Source organism: Schistocerca americana, chromosome 1 (genome assembly GCF_021461395.2).
Source record: "Schistocerca americana isolate TAMUIC-IGC-003095 chromosome 1, iqSchAmer2.1, whole genome shotgun sequence".
Taxonomy (NCBI): domain Eukaryota; kingdom Metazoa; phylum Arthropoda; class Insecta; order Orthoptera; family Acrididae; genus Schistocerca; species Schistocerca americana.
In genome coordinates, this window is record NC_060119.1 from 813126147 (window position 1) to 813143203 (window position 17057).

The following is a 17057-nucleotide window of genomic DNA, read 5'->3' on the forward strand; positions in this document are numbered from 1 at the left end:
GATGATGCCCACCCCCCCCCCCCCCCCCCCCCCATAAATTTTCTGCAAGAAGCTGAGCCAACTTATCTTTCCCTCTTTTATTGAGGTATAGGCCATGTCTAGTACATCCCCAATTCCCAATTGTACCACCAGACACTGTACTCATAAGAGATTTCAGTTCAGTCAGCAGCAGCCAGCACAATTCCATGTTCACGTGGCTCACAGTAGTGTTAATCCAGGGCTGATCACTGCCCTGCAGGACCTCCACAAAAGTTGCACTTGTGCATGAAGTTGCTATTCCTATTCTATACAGATCATACCTAATACTGGAATTTCTGTTTTTAGCCAGGCTGTTCTCTACTCCACCTACTATAATCATCTTATCCTCTTAGTCAAAATTCCCTATGGTACCCTGTTCCTAATTCATCCAGTACCGTCTGGCGTACATTTCGACTGTGGCTGCTACCTAGCAGCGAGACTCTTTTCTTCCTAATCACTTTTGATACAGATCTGCACTTAGTAACTTTGCTACAATTCCGTTGTACTGTGCTGTGACCCACGCCTGCATGGGCTTTTCCTCTTCTACTTTAACCTAACAAGCCATACTTATTGGATACTGTAAGCTCAAGTGTAGTTTAAAAAGTTGAAGAGCTGTTACCCTCTCACCCATTACTTGTGACCTTTACATGGTTCCCATGGTATTTTTGCCCCTTTATCCTATCTGTTTCAAATTTCAGGTAATCTAATTCAGCCTGAAGGACACAGATCATTGCTTTCTGTTGAGCTATTGTCTTGTGTTTTTGCAGAGCCTACAGTTCAGTGAACAGGCCTTGTTGAGTTCCCCATTAAGTTTTCCATTACAGTCGCCACGATGGAACTCCCGTCCACAATCTTCACTTACCATTCCTTATCTAACAACCCCATGGAAACATCCACACTTATCACAATTTGCAAAATAGGCTATAAATTTAAACATAGAACTAAATCACTTAACAATACTTGAATTTTTGTTATTTACAAGATGCAAGAAATTAAGCCCACAGGTTAGCAATTCATATGTATCATATAATGCTAAAAAGTTAGTTATTTCTGCTGAAAACCAAAAACTCATATCTCACTTAACTGCACTATGTTAATTAATTCATTTACAATAAAATGTAACCTTTAACCACTACTTATCATGAATGTTACTTAATATTTGACAATGTTTGCTATTGGCAAAATGCAGCCTACTACGCATGATGCAGTCTTATGTGATAATTTAAATACAAAACTTGGAGCCACGAAATCTTCAATTGTCCTGATGAAGGAGATATAAAGGAACAGATTTACATATAAAATGTGCTTCAATCATTTTTCCATATGAAGATTGTCTGCTTTTCACTAATAACACAGAGACAGCCACAGAAGGGCACCAGTGCTACCAACACTCCACATGGCACCAAGACCAGAGATTCGTGCACTGTTGCTGCAAAGCAGTAGATGAAACAAGGCCTCACAATTCAGTCTAACTGTGTTCACCATTTCCTCCAGTCTCTGAACAGAACCAAAAATGAGCTCCAGTGACAGACTGAGATATTGTTTGTGTCAACAGGAGAAGTATCGCCATTCGCATTATATTATGATATCTGTTTGATAATGCCAAGCCAGTTTTGATTATGTCACTTTGACTTAATCATACTGGGATAATATAAGGCCTCATTTCTGATTCTTCAGTTTTTAGGGGGTAGTTATGGACTGAAGTCGATAGTGTGATGACAGTTTTTGTGGTCACAAACAGGATGCGATTTATTCCTTCAATTGCTCCCAGGATAGCCGCTTCCATGAAGTGGACAATTCCTCCGAAGATGCACAGTATATTATTTCTCATTTGTGCCACTATTTGCTTAGAGGGACCATCACACAACTAAGCTCTGATGACAAAGGAGAGGGCACTTCTCAAGCAGAAGAGGTGAGGACCATTGGCTCTGTCTCAGTATCAGCAGGAGACAGTACCTCAACACTTCTCATTAGAAGTATGGAGCTGGTTTCAGATCTGGACATGATGTGACAGGTACAGGTCAGGTTTCTCTGTAGACCATATCAGTAATATGACATATTTATTACAACATATTTATTACAACAAGAGACTGCCACGCCATTCCATCACCGGCACATTTTGCTGTGTCCATATGAAGCTTTTCGGCTGTTTTCATTACACATTCCAGCTATTCACAGACAATCGTCAGCTCTTCCTTTAAGTTCTTATAATGGCCAAAATCCATATTGATGAGCGTTACTTTACCTGTGAACCTAGTTCTCACAAATGCAAAAGAGATAAAGTTGCAGTTCACTTCCACATGCTAAAATGTAATACAATTTACTAACTGCAACTCAGAAATTATGTACTATGACTGCTGTAAGTATCACTTCTGGTACTAGTGTCTATTAATAGAGAACTGGTGTGCTTCAAGTAAGATTTTAACATGCTATAGACAATTCCTTTCCCCACTCCTCTCATTTGCGAATGAGAATGTGCTCTGTCTCCTATGGTCTTGATGACTAACATCATGTAACTCTAATATTAATTCATTCTTCCTTTTAGAATGCAGAACAATTTGTTCTCTTATTTTTCTTCTTCTTCTTCTTCTTCTTCTTCTTCTACTGCTACTACTACTACTACTATTACTACTTCTTTTTTCAGTTTTGAGCTATTCAAAGTACAAGAAAATTTTTGTTTGGAATGTTTAATGGATCTAACTGTGCTATAACTATGGACTAGCATGACACTTATATAGACTCAAGTCATTCGTTTAAGCAATAGTATACAAAAAAGTTCTTTAGTACTTCTCCCAAGTCTGCAAAACTGCCTAATGGTAGTTGTTCGTTGACTGTGATATGATTATATCCTGTATCTTCTGAAATTTGTTTCCAATCATATAAATGATTATGGAAAACAGGGAGGAGAGGACAAGTATTTTTGCATTGTATCTAGGGCAACAGTAGGAAGAAGTAAGTGAGTATTGTGAATATTTGCAGATTCAGTCGAAACACAACTAAAGAAACAAACAACAAATTGGTTCCGAGCAGCGGAGGATCCACATACCTTCCACGAAACACAGTTACATGATCAGAAGGTTGGGATTTAGTGTGCAGTGTCTGCATACGACATTATTGGTCACATCTAGTTTTATCACATGCTGACTTTGGTGCATTACATTGCCAACATTTTGACAGAAAAGGCCTAGAGTTACTTCTAAGAGAATGGAACAACTGCCCATACAGCCGACCAAACCTCGGAGCACATTTACACAGTCTTCATGCCTGACAGAGTTGTTAGCAGAGATCAGTTTGGTCGTGGCCCTAGCTGGCCACCCAGGTCACCTCATCTGTCAGTGTGTGGATCCCTCAAGTCTAAGGTGTATCACAAGAGCCCTCATTGCTTTCAAGAATTGCAGCAGAAAATTTTGAGATTGCAGCATTTCCAGCAGTCCAGCCTCAATCTGCCTTCAGCAACCTGCTGACCAGGGCCCAAAAGTGCCAAGAGGTGAATAGTGATCACTTTCAGCATTGCTATGTATTTCCTTTCCTGTGCTGTGTTTCTTTGTACCCTAGAACTCTGTTCTCTAGGCCACCTTTATTTGCACCAACCTGTAGGGATTTGTAACAGTCATTATTTTACTTTCAGAGAACAAGGCTTACATTGTGCTTTGTGTTGAGGGCATGTAATGTCTCTGATTGCTTTCTTCTGCAGAAGTAATATGTTTTGAACATGACTTGAGTTTCCCCAGAGAGTAAGTCCATAAGACATAATAGTTTGAAAAATGCAAAATAAGATGTTTCAACTTAGGGTGCTGGTACACATTCCATAAGACATCTTAATAAGCAAATTACTCTAGACTTTAACATATCTCTTTCTGCACCAAATGTGACAGTGTACACATTACAGAAGACATCTTAATAAGCAAATTACTCTATACAGGTCAGCACATCTCTTTATGCATCAAGATTGACAGGATGCATGTTGGCATGTAGTCAGAAACGTCGTCATCTTTCAGTGGTTAAAGCGTGGGAAGAAGACTGTCATGGCCGATGACCTACACTTTGTGTTGGTACATGATGATGGCAGGGGATGATTATGTGAAAACGACAAGAAGTGACTCATCTTGTTTCCCAACAAGAGAGAAGTCATCTTGTGTGGGAGTGGCTTATGTGATATGAAATAGATCTCTTGATCCATTTGCCATTGTTTCTCACCATACAGTGATACAGTAATGTACAGTTAAATTGGCTTCATCTGTTTGTTCACCTTCAGTAACCTGCATGCAACTGCAGTTTCAAAAAGCCTTTGCACAGCTCTTGATATATGAAATGAAAATTAAAACACCTGCAGCCATCTCTTTTGCATTTAATCTGTTTACACAAACAGTTTTGGTGTTCTATTACACTATCTTCAGGCTCCATGGCCAATGTAAATTGGGAGGAATCCAATGTCAGGTGCAGTCATATTAAATAACTGGTGTCCATAGATCTCTGATTTACATAACGCTACCCCTTTGTTCATCAACGAATGACTTGCTGGTTGATGAATGAAGTGATAGTGTCATGTAAATAAATTAAATACAGAAACAATTGCTGCAGGTGTTTTAATTTTCATTTCATACTGAACAGCAGAAGTCCTCATAACCACGTGCAACAAGGACGAACATACAAAAACTCCTGAATTATGTCAGAAAGTTTTGAGAACATTCAACAAATCTGAGAGAACCTGTGTGACAGCTGTATCACCGGAACTCATTGCAATTGGTCATATCTTGTCTGTCATTAAGCAAGATGCACCTGCCTTGCACCTGTCTCTACCAGTGTAAATGAGTTGTCAGCAACATTTGAACATGATGGATTAAGATATTACCCCAGTTCTTTTAGCATCTTGTGGAATACATTCTGTGATGCATCACTGCTGTCATTGATTTGTCTTTCTTCAGAACCATATTTCAGTGGCAGCTGTTTATCTCCATGAAGGCATTCACATTCCTTATCACTTGTGACTGTGCGTTGAAATGTGGCACTTGAATTTCCTTAAGGAAAGGCAGTTCTGTGCTCACCAATCCTTCGGCAGTGTTAAAGTTCCTATTCAGCTTTTCCTCAATATTTGGAAGCTGAGATTATATGTTTCAACCAATGGAACCTCAAAACCATCACACATGTTGTTCATCCACTATTAGAGGACTTATTGGTCCAACTATTCCCTCTCTTTCATCAAATGGATGAACTCCTGTTGATGAAAGTCAGTAAATGTGATTAATGTTTCTGTAAGAGAATGTGCCTCTTGGTAAATCCAAGTGAATTTACTCTATTTTAGGTCAAAAAATATTTACAAATATATGAAGAGTACTGAACAAGTTGTGTATTTGGTTCTTGTTAATGGATATAGTTTGATCAGTAAAATGACTGTCTTTACTGTTCCATTGAATTGTAATTTTGTTGTTTAGTGATTATCTGCTATTATGATGGGATAAAATTGTTTAGCACATGCCATCTCACTAACTTGCTCTGTTTGTTTTAGGAGTATGAAGTTCAAGAAAAGCATTTATCTCAATTGTCCCACACTGTTGAGCAGTTGGAAGAAGGCTATTGCATGGCACGGCATCAGTTAGGTCTGCTTTATGGTCAGTGCCTAGCAAATTCAAGGCAAGGTGCTCTAAAGAAATGTGCTGATGTTCCATCTCCAACAGATGTTAAAAAAATGTGGAATTCCGAAAGTGATATAAAAGTGCGGCATGAGATTATGCAGTTGAATCATCAACAGGTACACTATGTTACATGTATTTAACTTGACAACTCTGGAGCTGTTTCAAATAAAAATCTGTGTTATAGCTTATGTGGCAAATCCTTTATTTACCTAGGGCGTATAACAATGCCATAGCTCAGTAAAATCCCCGTGAAGTGTAATGTGTATTTCAGCTTACTAGAAGTGTGTGAATACATCTTGAAAATAAGTATTTTTCCTGGAAGTAAGCTATGTTAAAAACTCATTTTTCACCAGTTGATGAAATTCTCTTTTCATGTGATATAAGTACTTTTGAATTACTAGCAGCATAAAAAGTTGGCACTCAGCAGCCCTTGTCAGTTATTAATGTTTACATGGTGAAGGTGGTTATTGAGGAGATCTTCTTATGTAGCACAGGTGATTGATGTTCTGATATCTATTTAGTGTTTCAAAACTACACCTTATTCATCATGACAGAGAGAGAAAGATAACTTGTTTCTTCTTATCAGTATTCAAACATGGGTCTCTCCCCCCTGCAACAGTTCTTCTTACAAATCCACATTTTCAGCATCAAAATACTGCAAAAGATTCCTACCAGGTACCAATAAATTCATCTTTCAGTTCCACTGTTATTTGGTATGGCAGGCATGTTATGACATTGCAGCACATTGAGGATGATGTGTTGCATACTAGTGCAGGAATGCCTGGCTCTTTTGCATCAACATCTACATACATACTCTGCAAACCTCTGTGAAGTGCATTGCAGAGGATACTTAGCATGGCAGAACATTTCTGTCATTTATATTTGTGCATTGAATTTCATTCTTACAGAATTCTTTCACCTTTTCTGTTTGATAATTTCATACATCTTGCCCTGGATATAATTTTCATCCTGTGTGTGTCTTCATTCTTAAGGCCCCAGCATACTAGTGATGGATTGCTCTCTTCAACCCTGCCAGACATAAGCATTTTATCAAGCAGTGTCATCCAGTATTTTTAATGCCACTCTCATAAAGGTCTGCTGTGGAAAATGAACTGTTATGTTTAGCAGCAGGGGCAGTTGATGTCTGTTTGTCCACTAATGCTTGCAAAAAAATTAAATTAGAAAAAAATGAGAATTGTAATTTATTAAACTTGTTTTGAAACAATTTTCTTGGGGACTGTTGGTTACGTTTCACAACATAAAATATTTTTCATTTACACAAATTATGTTGTGTACATTTTTCTTGTTCGTGTTTCATTAATACTTCTTAACACATTGATGATGGGTCCTGGAGATCTCCATACTACAGCAGCCAGTGGTGACTGACGGGGCACAGAAATCTCTGTTTGTGTATTGCCAGTTGTATTCTCTGTTGGGTGAAGTTTGAACTATTAGCTGGCAAGGTGTGGAGTAAGAAGAGTATAGATGCTAATGTCGGTATATTTGACCTCTTGTATGATCTTGATGACTATGAAATCTCTAAGTATACACACACACACACACACACACACACACACACACACACACACACACACACACACACACACACACACAGACCTGCATGTAAGGAAGAGTAGGGTCTGTGGGACAATAATGACCAATAGGAGACTTTCACCTGAGTTTTCAACTGCTGTAAACAATCTCAAGTGAGGGGAAAGCATGTACAGCTGGAAAGGAGATATGGTTTTACAAGGTTGGAAAGACAAGCAGATGGGGCAAATGGTTAGCAGTGTACATCCAGCTATGATGAAGAGTGTAGAAAGCAAGAGAGGTGTTATGAAGAAGCCTGATTGTATCCTTCAGAACAGTAACTACATGAAGGGTGAGGACAGAGCAGCCCAGTATTTGTTCTACGACTGTGTCCTGAGAAAGACTGTCAAATGGAGCAAGAAGGCAGTCCTCTGGCTGATCAGCTTGTGCTAATCATTGCCTTCATGGTGTATAGAACATAAACCCACGAAAAGAAGATGAAGAACAAGTCATTCCTGTTGTATCAATGCAGCAGCCAGAAGTGAATGCTCAGGGGGACAACGAAAGAGAAGACAGAGACCCCAGGAAAACTCCTACATCTTGAACATCTTAAACAGGACCATCTTCAAAGACTCAGAGGATATGAAGAAACACAAACCGGAGGCAGCTTTTGGATCAGGGATCAAGAAATATCAGTCCAACTCCGGCAACATTTCAGTGCGCCTAACTTGAGGAAGGAAACCCACTGCTCATTATGCAAGGTACCTTTTCACAAGGAAATGTGCTTCATGAAGTACCACACATTGAAGAACTACCAGAATCTCTTGTGTGTAGGATTTCTAAGTTTGAATGTAATATGATCAGTAGAATAGAACATTAATTGCACTCTAAAATCAACTGGTATACAAAGGGTGTGAATAAGACATCTAGCTGGTGGGTTATGATGATTATATGTACATGAAATTTACAACTACATCACAGTAATAGTTTACAAAAATTTTCTGCCTGCATTAAAAATTATTGTTTCATAATGCAAAGAAATGTTTTCTTTTCAAACACCAAAAGTATAAAATAAGATGATACAAATTTATTTATGGGTAGATGCAGAGAGACAATAACATAAAAAAAAAAAACTGTTATGTATAGACTACTGATGGTACTGAAAGGAGACCAGAGAACCTGCAAGACAGCTATTTTATGTGGGCTGCATGCAAGTCAGGCAGCACACAATAACTGGCCTCTGTGGTAAGTTCGAACAAAACTGTCTGGTCCTTACTGTGTTAAGTAGTCAATTTGTATTTTTTTTAATTAGTCATTTAGTTTGTCTGCAAGTATTTACACAGTGCTTATGAATTATTGAAATGTCATCAAATGCAGTACAGCTGGTTCACATTACTCTTGTTGTAAATTGTATGAGAGGGAGTTAGATTACACTAAATGACAAGAGACTGAAGTACAGCTGCAGAGCAAGTATGACCTAAACATTTATATTAACACCTCAACTTAATACATAATTTTGCCACATTGTGCCGACTGAACACACAGTTTTGACTGTGTGATTAGCCAGCACAATGTGTGTGTGTGTGTGTGTGTGTGTGTGTGTGTGTGTGTGTGTGTGTCTGTACACTCCACCTTGTTAAAGGATTCATCCGAAAGCTAGCAAAGTATTCATTCTCTTAGTGTGCCTGTAAGAGACACAACACCTCTACTATTCAGTGAGTGGTCCCCTTTACTCCTACATTTTCTTTGATTCCTACATTCTGCCAGAACTTTCCTTACCATATTTGAAATATCCATTTAAAATCTCCATTTACTCTTATCTCTTTCTGCTGAGAAGTTGAAATCTTTAATAATATTTCTAGTTGTTTCATAAAAAACCAAAAAATCATCACATGGTCCTGTATGTATGAACTTTGCATTAATTTCTACTCTGACAGCACTAGATTCAAAATGCTAATTACTGCAAAATCTGAGGATACCACTGTTTTTACATGAACTCTGATGGAAAAAGAATCCCAACACCAAGAAATAATTAGTGCAGAGTAATGAAATTTTAGGAATAAATGTGCCTGGGTAACACATTTCAGTGATTAACATTGCAAGTTCAAATGTTAATGTATGTGCAAGAAAATCCATTACAAATGTGAAATGCTGGTACATTAACAACCTGTGTAACTGCCAGAAAGTTGAATGCAAGCATGCAGAGGTGCATGCATTGTGCTGTACAGGTGCTGGATGTCAGTTTGTAGGATGCAATTCTGTGCCTGTTGCACTTGGTCTGTCAATGCAGGGACAGTTAATTCTGATTGCGGATGACACTGGAATTGTCATCCAATGATGTCCCATATGTGCTAGACTGGAGACGGATCTGGCAACATGTTGACACTCTGCAGAGCATATTGAGTCATAAGAGCAGTTTGAGGACAAACATTATCCTGTTGGAAAACACACCCTGAAATGCTGTTCATGAATGACAGCACAACAGTTCATATCACGGTGCTTGGAATAACCACGGGAGTGCTCCTGCTGTCATATGAAACCGCACTCCAGGCCATAACTCCAGTGGTAGGTCCAGTGTGTCTTGGCTGCAGACAGATTGGTTGCAGGTGCTCACCTGTCCTCCTCCTAACCAATACAAGACCATCACCTGCACTGAGGCAGACCTGTCTTTCATCAGAAAACACAACAGCCCTTCATTAAGCTCTTGCTTGACATCACTGAAGTCGCAAATGGTGGTGATTTGGGCTGAGAGTTGAATGCAAGCTACAGGGCATCTGGCTTGGAGCTATCCTGATTTGTATCAGTTCATTGTGCCAGTGTGGTGTCAGCTGCTGCTTGAATTGCTGCTGCAGATGCAGTACGATGCCCCACAGTCATATGCCGAACACAACGGTCTTCTCTCTTGGTAGTGCCACGTGGCTGTCTGGAGTGTGGTCGTCTCTGGAGTGTGGTCGTCTTATGATCATAGCTTTTTATGGCTCAGCACTGATAGCAGTCATGTACAGTGGGTACATTTCTGCTCAGTATTTCTGCAGTATCACAGAAGAAACATCCAGTTTCTCATAGCCCTGTTACACAACCTTGTTTAAACTCTTTGAGCTGTCGATAATGGCATCTTTGTCATCTAAAAGGCATTTTTTACTACCATCTATTCACTGTGTCCAGTTTCAAAGGTAACTAATGCTCATGACCATTAGAGTGCTTACTTAATACAAACCTGATTTTCATCCTTTTAGTGGTGCTACTAGTGCCACTCTTACGTGGCTGGCTTAAAATCTGAATAGACATCATCTTTCAGATGTGAAAACAGAGCTACCAACTTTTGTTCGTCTTGCACAACTCGCTCTTGGATGTTGGGATTTTTTTTTTTTTTCTGTCAACAGTAACACCAGCTTCCACTTTACTTTTCAGAGTGATTTGTGCTCCTGGAATGACTGTAAATTCTAATGCAAAGTTCTTACTCTATATGAGCATAGAAAAAGAAATAAAACTGCATAACATCACTGAATATCCAGAGAAACATATTACATCCAGGCAGCTATACCATCACATGTTACATACGATTCGTCAGATTGCACTCACAATCGTTCACTGCGAGCTGTAATTTGTCCACAGATGTGCAGTCCATCAGATTGCATTCCAAACATTCAGTGATCGTTCACTGTGATCTGTGATTTGTCCACAGACATACGATCCACAAACATATTTCAGGACCTAGCGAGAGATTTCTACAATCCGCCGCACCTGTTAGGCACTTATAGTGAGTTCTGAAATTTTAAATAATTTCTTTTCAGTTTTTCCTAGTTTGCTTCAATTCTACTTGTGACATCATCTATGTCATTCTACTTCTGTCTTAATTCAGACTTTATCCTCTTTGCTATACCTTCTAACAAATGGATTTTTATACCTGCAAGCTTATTGGTGAACACCAGTCATTTGTTGTTGATGATACCCAAAGATAGAGTATACCTACAAACCCATCTGGTAGCTACACTATTAATATTTGTTTGTCACATTATGTGAATAACTACCTATATTTGAAATGGTCTGTATATATATCTCCAGGTCTTGATGTGCAATTTTTTTTCCTAACAGGAAGCCATGCATCAACGTCTTTTGTTGCTCCAACAGACTCCAGTTGATGCTAGTCCCCTTTCTTCATTGGAGATGGCGTCAGAAATTATTAAACAGCTTGCTGAGAAATTAAAGATTGTAATTGGAGTAAGTAACTTACATTGAACATGATTTTTCATTTCTTGATTGTATTCCCAGGTAAATATTTTAGCTGTTTTAGTGCAGATATGAGAATGATACTTGTAAGAACTTTTATACTGTCATTGGCTAAATGTTATTCAACACACAATTAGTGACATCCTGCCACATCATGTTGAATCAGAAAATGCTTCTAACATTCTTATTTCCAATATGATTGCTTTTACTGTTGCTCTTATTGGAATATCTTATGTGGCAAGGGACATGATATTGTTGGAAAATATTTGGCAAGGAACATAGATCAGTGGACATAATTAGTGGAAGATGTTTTTATGCTTTTTTTGGTGCACGACAGTGATGATATGTCAGTGGAATAATAATGTTTTCTCAGTTGTTTTTGGGCAGTGAGGCCGTAAGAAATCCAAGACAGCTCAGCATTGTTAAACTAGTTATAGTACTGATTAGTGTCCTTAATCACTGGTTGAGCAGATCAGTACCTCTTTTTTGTCTAAAGGGACAAAAATTTATTTTAATTTCAGACTCACGGGAGTATAGAAGCACCATTACTTCAGAAGTCTTATAATTACCGCTGTTTTATGTTCAAGTCACTGTACATCACCTTTTAACTAAATTCATTTTATATGCTGTCAATAATATATCAATTTGAAAACACTAAACTCACTTATACTAAAACACCAAAGTGCATGGAGGTAACTCTTGATAGAACTCTGTCTTTCAGAGAGCATCTAACAAAAACAGCCAACAAATTGAAGACAGGAAACATCATCATTCAAAAGATATGTGGTACAACCTAGGGAGCATAAGCACCCACCCTACATTCTTCTGCCAAATATTGTGCACTGGTTTGGCTAAACAGCATATATGCACAAAAGATAGATGTCTAACTAAACAGCGTCATGAGAATCATTACTAGCATTATTAAATCAACACTTACTGTATGGTTGCCAGTACTGAGCCACATAGCATTCCCTCAACTTTGCTGCATAAATGCTGTTACAAATGAGTACAAACCCAGTTCGTCAAGATGTTGATGATGCAAACCTTAACCAACTATGCTCTACATGACCACCAACAAAACCAGTAAGGATCACTGTAGAAGATGAGTTCAACATTCCTAATGCATGGTCTCAAGAATGGACTAGACAACAAGTTTTAGTGACTGTAGGAGGATACATACATGGTCTCCCGTAAGTCCATCCCCTCGTCCAAGTCGTGGGAGATGGGCAACGGCACAAAGTAGGGGACTGCCTATAGGGGCGATGTACAGCGGGGACTTTGTGTGCCCCAGGACCGCTACGGTAGCTGGGAAGGCCCTATGGGAACCCTGAAACGTGACGGCTAACGGAGCTCTGGTGAAGCTGCGATAGGCCTAGCAAGCCAGTAGTGGATAAATCAACTGCTTTCAAAAAGGGAACATGCCTCGGATCACGGAACGGATTTAAAGGAAACCGACCAAGCAATGGAAAAGGATTACGAGATGGTTTACGACTGGGCATCTTAAACGTAAGGACTCTAACTGGGAAGTTAGAAGAAATTGTAGAAATGATGGAAAGGAGGAAATTGGACATCTTGGGACTTGCTGAGACTAGGTGGAGAGGAGTTGGTAAAAACCACTAAGTAAAGGATGTAAACTGTACTGGATAGGGAATGAGAGGGGAAGAAATGGAGTGGCAATAGTGGTCAGAGAGGGTCTGCAGGAGGAGGTGGAAGGTATCAATGATCGAATGATAAAAGCCAGAGTACAAGTGAAAGGAAAAAGCATTGAAATCATCCAAGCATATGCCCCACAGGTGGGGTGTACAAAGAAGGAGAAGGAGGAATTTGAAGATGACATGCAAAAGCAGCTAAATGGAGGTAATCAGATTATAATAGGGGACCTCAATGCACATGTTGGCACAGACAGGAAAGGATACGAGGAGATAATGGGACCAGAGGGCTGGGGGAACCGAAATAGAGAAGGAAAATTGTTGCTGGAATTCTGCAAGAGGAATGGGCTGGCGATCGCAAATTCCTGGTACAAGAAGAGAGGTAGCCACAAAATAACTTGGTACAGTGAAGACTGGTCCCAAACTTCAGTAGTAGACTATGTACTAGTGGATAGGCAGATGATGAGCAGCCTCACAGATGTTAAGGTCATTCCATGTGAGGCCTTAGACAGTGACCATCGGCTGATGGTAGCCACCCTGAGAGAGAAAAAAGATAGGAGGGCAACAGACATACAGGAGAAAAGGTTGAAGACATGGATGCTGAAAGAGGATGAACGGAGGACCCAGTACCAGACACTGATCAGGAAGAAGCTGCCAAAGGAAGATCATAGAACAGTGGAAGAAGAATGGGGAGATTTTAAGAGGGCTCTAGTTGAGGCAGCTGAGACTGTGTGCGGAAGAACTAGCACAAAGAGGAGAAGTAAGGAAACCCCATGGTGGAACAACATATGTAAAGAGGCAGTACTTCGAAAGAACAAAGCCTTCAGAGAATGGTTCCAGACCCGAACAGAGGAAGCTAGGGTAAAATATAAGGAAAGCAAGAAAGCGGCACAGACCATAGTAAGGGCGGAGAAGAAGAAGTGGATGGAAAAATGGACAAGAATGTTAGAAGAGGACAGTGAAGGGAACAAAAAAGTACTTTACACCATGGTAAGAAATAAGAGGAACGACAGAAGCGAGTGCCTGAGGATCATGGATAATAATGGAAGAGTTGTGGAGGAAATGCATGAGCTCAAAAAGATTTGGAAGGAGTACTTTGAAGATCTGTTGAATGCCGCCAAGTGGGTAACTAACAGCGATGGAGAGCCTAAGGCAGCAGACGATTATAATAGTGGGGAAATTGATGATCTAACTTGGAATGAAGTGGAAGAAGCCATAAAGAGGATGAAAGGGGGCAAGGCACCAGGTTGGAACGAAGTAACAGAGGATATGATACGAGCAGCAGGAGAAGTAGGATCCCAGTGGCTATACAGAGTGCTGAGGGTGGTGTGGAAGTAGAACAGAATTCCTGAGGATTGGAAGAAAGGAATTATAGTCCCGATCTTCAAGAAAGGGGATAAAAGGAGATGTGAGAACTACAGAGGAATCACCCTGCTATGCCACTGTGGAAAAATCTATGAAAAGATCCTGGAGAAGAGAATAAGAAGCAGTATTGAAAGAAGACTGCAAGAGGAGCAGTATGGTTTCAGACCGGGAAGATCAACAACGGACCTCATATTTGCGGTAAGGCAACTGCAGGAAAGGCACTGTGAGTACGGGAAGGACTTAATCATGGCCTTTTTAGATATTGAGAAGGCGTATGACAGTATCTATAGGGACAAGCTCTGGGATGTGCTGAACGCAAAAGGGATAGATGAAGAGATAACACGAAAAGTCAGAAAAATGTATGAGGGAAGTGAGAGTTGTGTGAAAGTGGGGAGGGAACGTACTGCATGGTTCAAGCTGGAAAATGGGCTGCGACAGGGAAGTGCACTTTCGCCTTTATTGTTTATTATTGTTATGGATGAAATCCTACAGCAAGTATCAGATGCAATTGGAGGTCATAAAATGAAAGCAGTGCTTTTTGCCGATGACCTGATGATATGGGGAAATTGCGAGAAGGAGGTGCAAGAGCAGTTAGATGTATGGGAGGCAACGGCAGCACAATATGGAATGCATTTCTCTGCAAAGAAAAGTGAAATAATTGTCACAACAAGGAAGAAGAATAGGCCAAATGTGGATATAACTTGTGGAGGGGAAAAACTACAAGTGGTAGAGAACTTCAAGTACCTGGGAAGCATGATTGAAAGTAAGGGGGGAAAAGCAATTGAAATAAATGAAAGGTGCAGAAAAGCAGGGCAGTTCTTCAAATGCATTAGGGGGCTTACTTGGAGCAAGGAGGTGCCACAGAAATCCAAGGGAATAATATACCGAACCTACTTTGTCCCCATATTGGCATACAGAAGTGAGTCATGGGTAATGCACAAAAGCGAAAAAAGTAGAATACAAGCTAGTGAAATGAAGTTCCAGAGGAGCAGGTTGAGTGTAACAAGACGAGACAGATTGGCGAAATGTGTATGTGAGGGAAAGACTAAAGGAGGAACCAGTACAGGACAGGATAGAAAAATCAAGACTGCAGTGGTATGGACACATGAAGAGAATGGAGGAGGGAAGAATTCCAAAGAGGATGTTTGATCTGCAACTGGAGGGGAAGAGGCCCAGGGGAAGACCAAGAGATAGATGGGTGAAGGGAGTGAAGGGATGTGTGACGAGAAGAGGAGAGAACTGGACGAAGGTGGAAGAGGGGGAATGGTGGAAAGACAGAACACGATGGAGAGGCTTGTGTTCCCGACAGACCCAGCCAGTGGCTGGAAACTGTCCAAAATGATGATGATGAGGAGGATACATGATGACTCAGACAAAATTTGTAGTTGGTGTGATGAATGGCAGCTAGCTCAAAATGTAGAAATATTTAAGTTAATGCGGATGAGTAGGAAAAACAAACCTGTAACGCTTGGATACAGCATTAATAGTGTCCTCCTTGACACAGTAATGTAGTTTAAATATCTGGCCATAATGAGCTCGGAGATTTTAAATGGAACAAGCATGTGAGGATTGTGGTAGGGAAGGCGAATGATTGGGGAGTGTTGGGGATCTGCACCAGGTCAGATTAAAGGAAAACATTGAAGCAATTCTGGGGCAGGCTGCTAGATTTGTTGCCAGTAGGTTCAAACCATGTGCAAATGGCACAGAAATGCTTTGGGAACTCAAAATGGGAACATTTTTTTCAAGGAGCACTATTGGGAAAATTTAGAAAACTGACATTTGAAGCTGATTACAGAACAATTCTACTGTCGTCAACATATATTTTGCGTAAGGACCACAAAGATAATATAAGTGAAATTACAGCCCATACAGAGACATGTAGCAGTCGTATTTCCCTTGTTCTGTTTGTGAGTGTAACAGGAAAGTGGTACATGGTAACCTCTGCCAAGCACCGTATGGTGACTTCCAGAATATCTACGTAGATCTAGATGTAGATGAAAATATTAATATGAAGTGTATCACCCAAAAACCACTTGGATATGATGTGCCACACAAAACATGGTCAATGATAAACTGAATTAGAACCAAAAACAATAGACGTGCTAATTTTTTACACAAATGGGGTAAGCAACCAGGCCCACTTTGTGATTGCTGAGAATGGAAAATCATCAGACATATCAGAGAAGAACGCCCCACAATATCATATGATGGTAGACCAGAAGACTTCCTGCTGGTGCTCCAAAGTCGATAGATTACATAAATGGTCTAGATGTTTGTTCACAAGATTTTATATCACAAATATTAAGCTCTACATTCTGTGTATTTTTTCATTGTATCAAAAAGCCATATGATAAATAAATAAACCTGGTAAGAAGCACTCTTGATCTTGGTTTATGGCAAATCCTCAATTTTGGCTGACAGTGGGGCCAGTGTGTTGTCTGGATTACTTTGCAATCTGTTTGGAGGAGGTAGGAGGGATTTCAGTAAATGACAGAATTCCTATGGTAGCCTTGCATGATTAATCTGGGAACAGTACACAATTTGCATTTTGTTCTAAATTTTTGTTATATATCTCTCTTATTTCCTGTAAAAAACAACTGTAAAATCTGATCTCTTCTGAGTTTTAGTGTAC

At 39.8% G+C, this 17057-nt stretch overlaps 1 protein-coding gene across 1 annotated transcript in view; it reads left to right on the plus strand.

The window, feature by feature from the left end:
* LOC124612894 (centrosomal protein of 290 kDa-like) overlaps window positions 1–17057 on the plus strand; it is a 220283-nt gene that overhangs the window by 103220 nt on the left and 100006 nt on the right. Inside the window, exons 16-17 of the mRNA XM_047141357.1 lie at window positions 5525–5767; window positions 11277–11402. Of these exons, the coding sequence (XP_046997313.1) occupies window positions 5525–5767; window positions 11277–11402 (369 nt within the window). The remainder of the gene's footprint in view (window positions 1–5524; window positions 5768–11276; window positions 11403–17057) is intronic.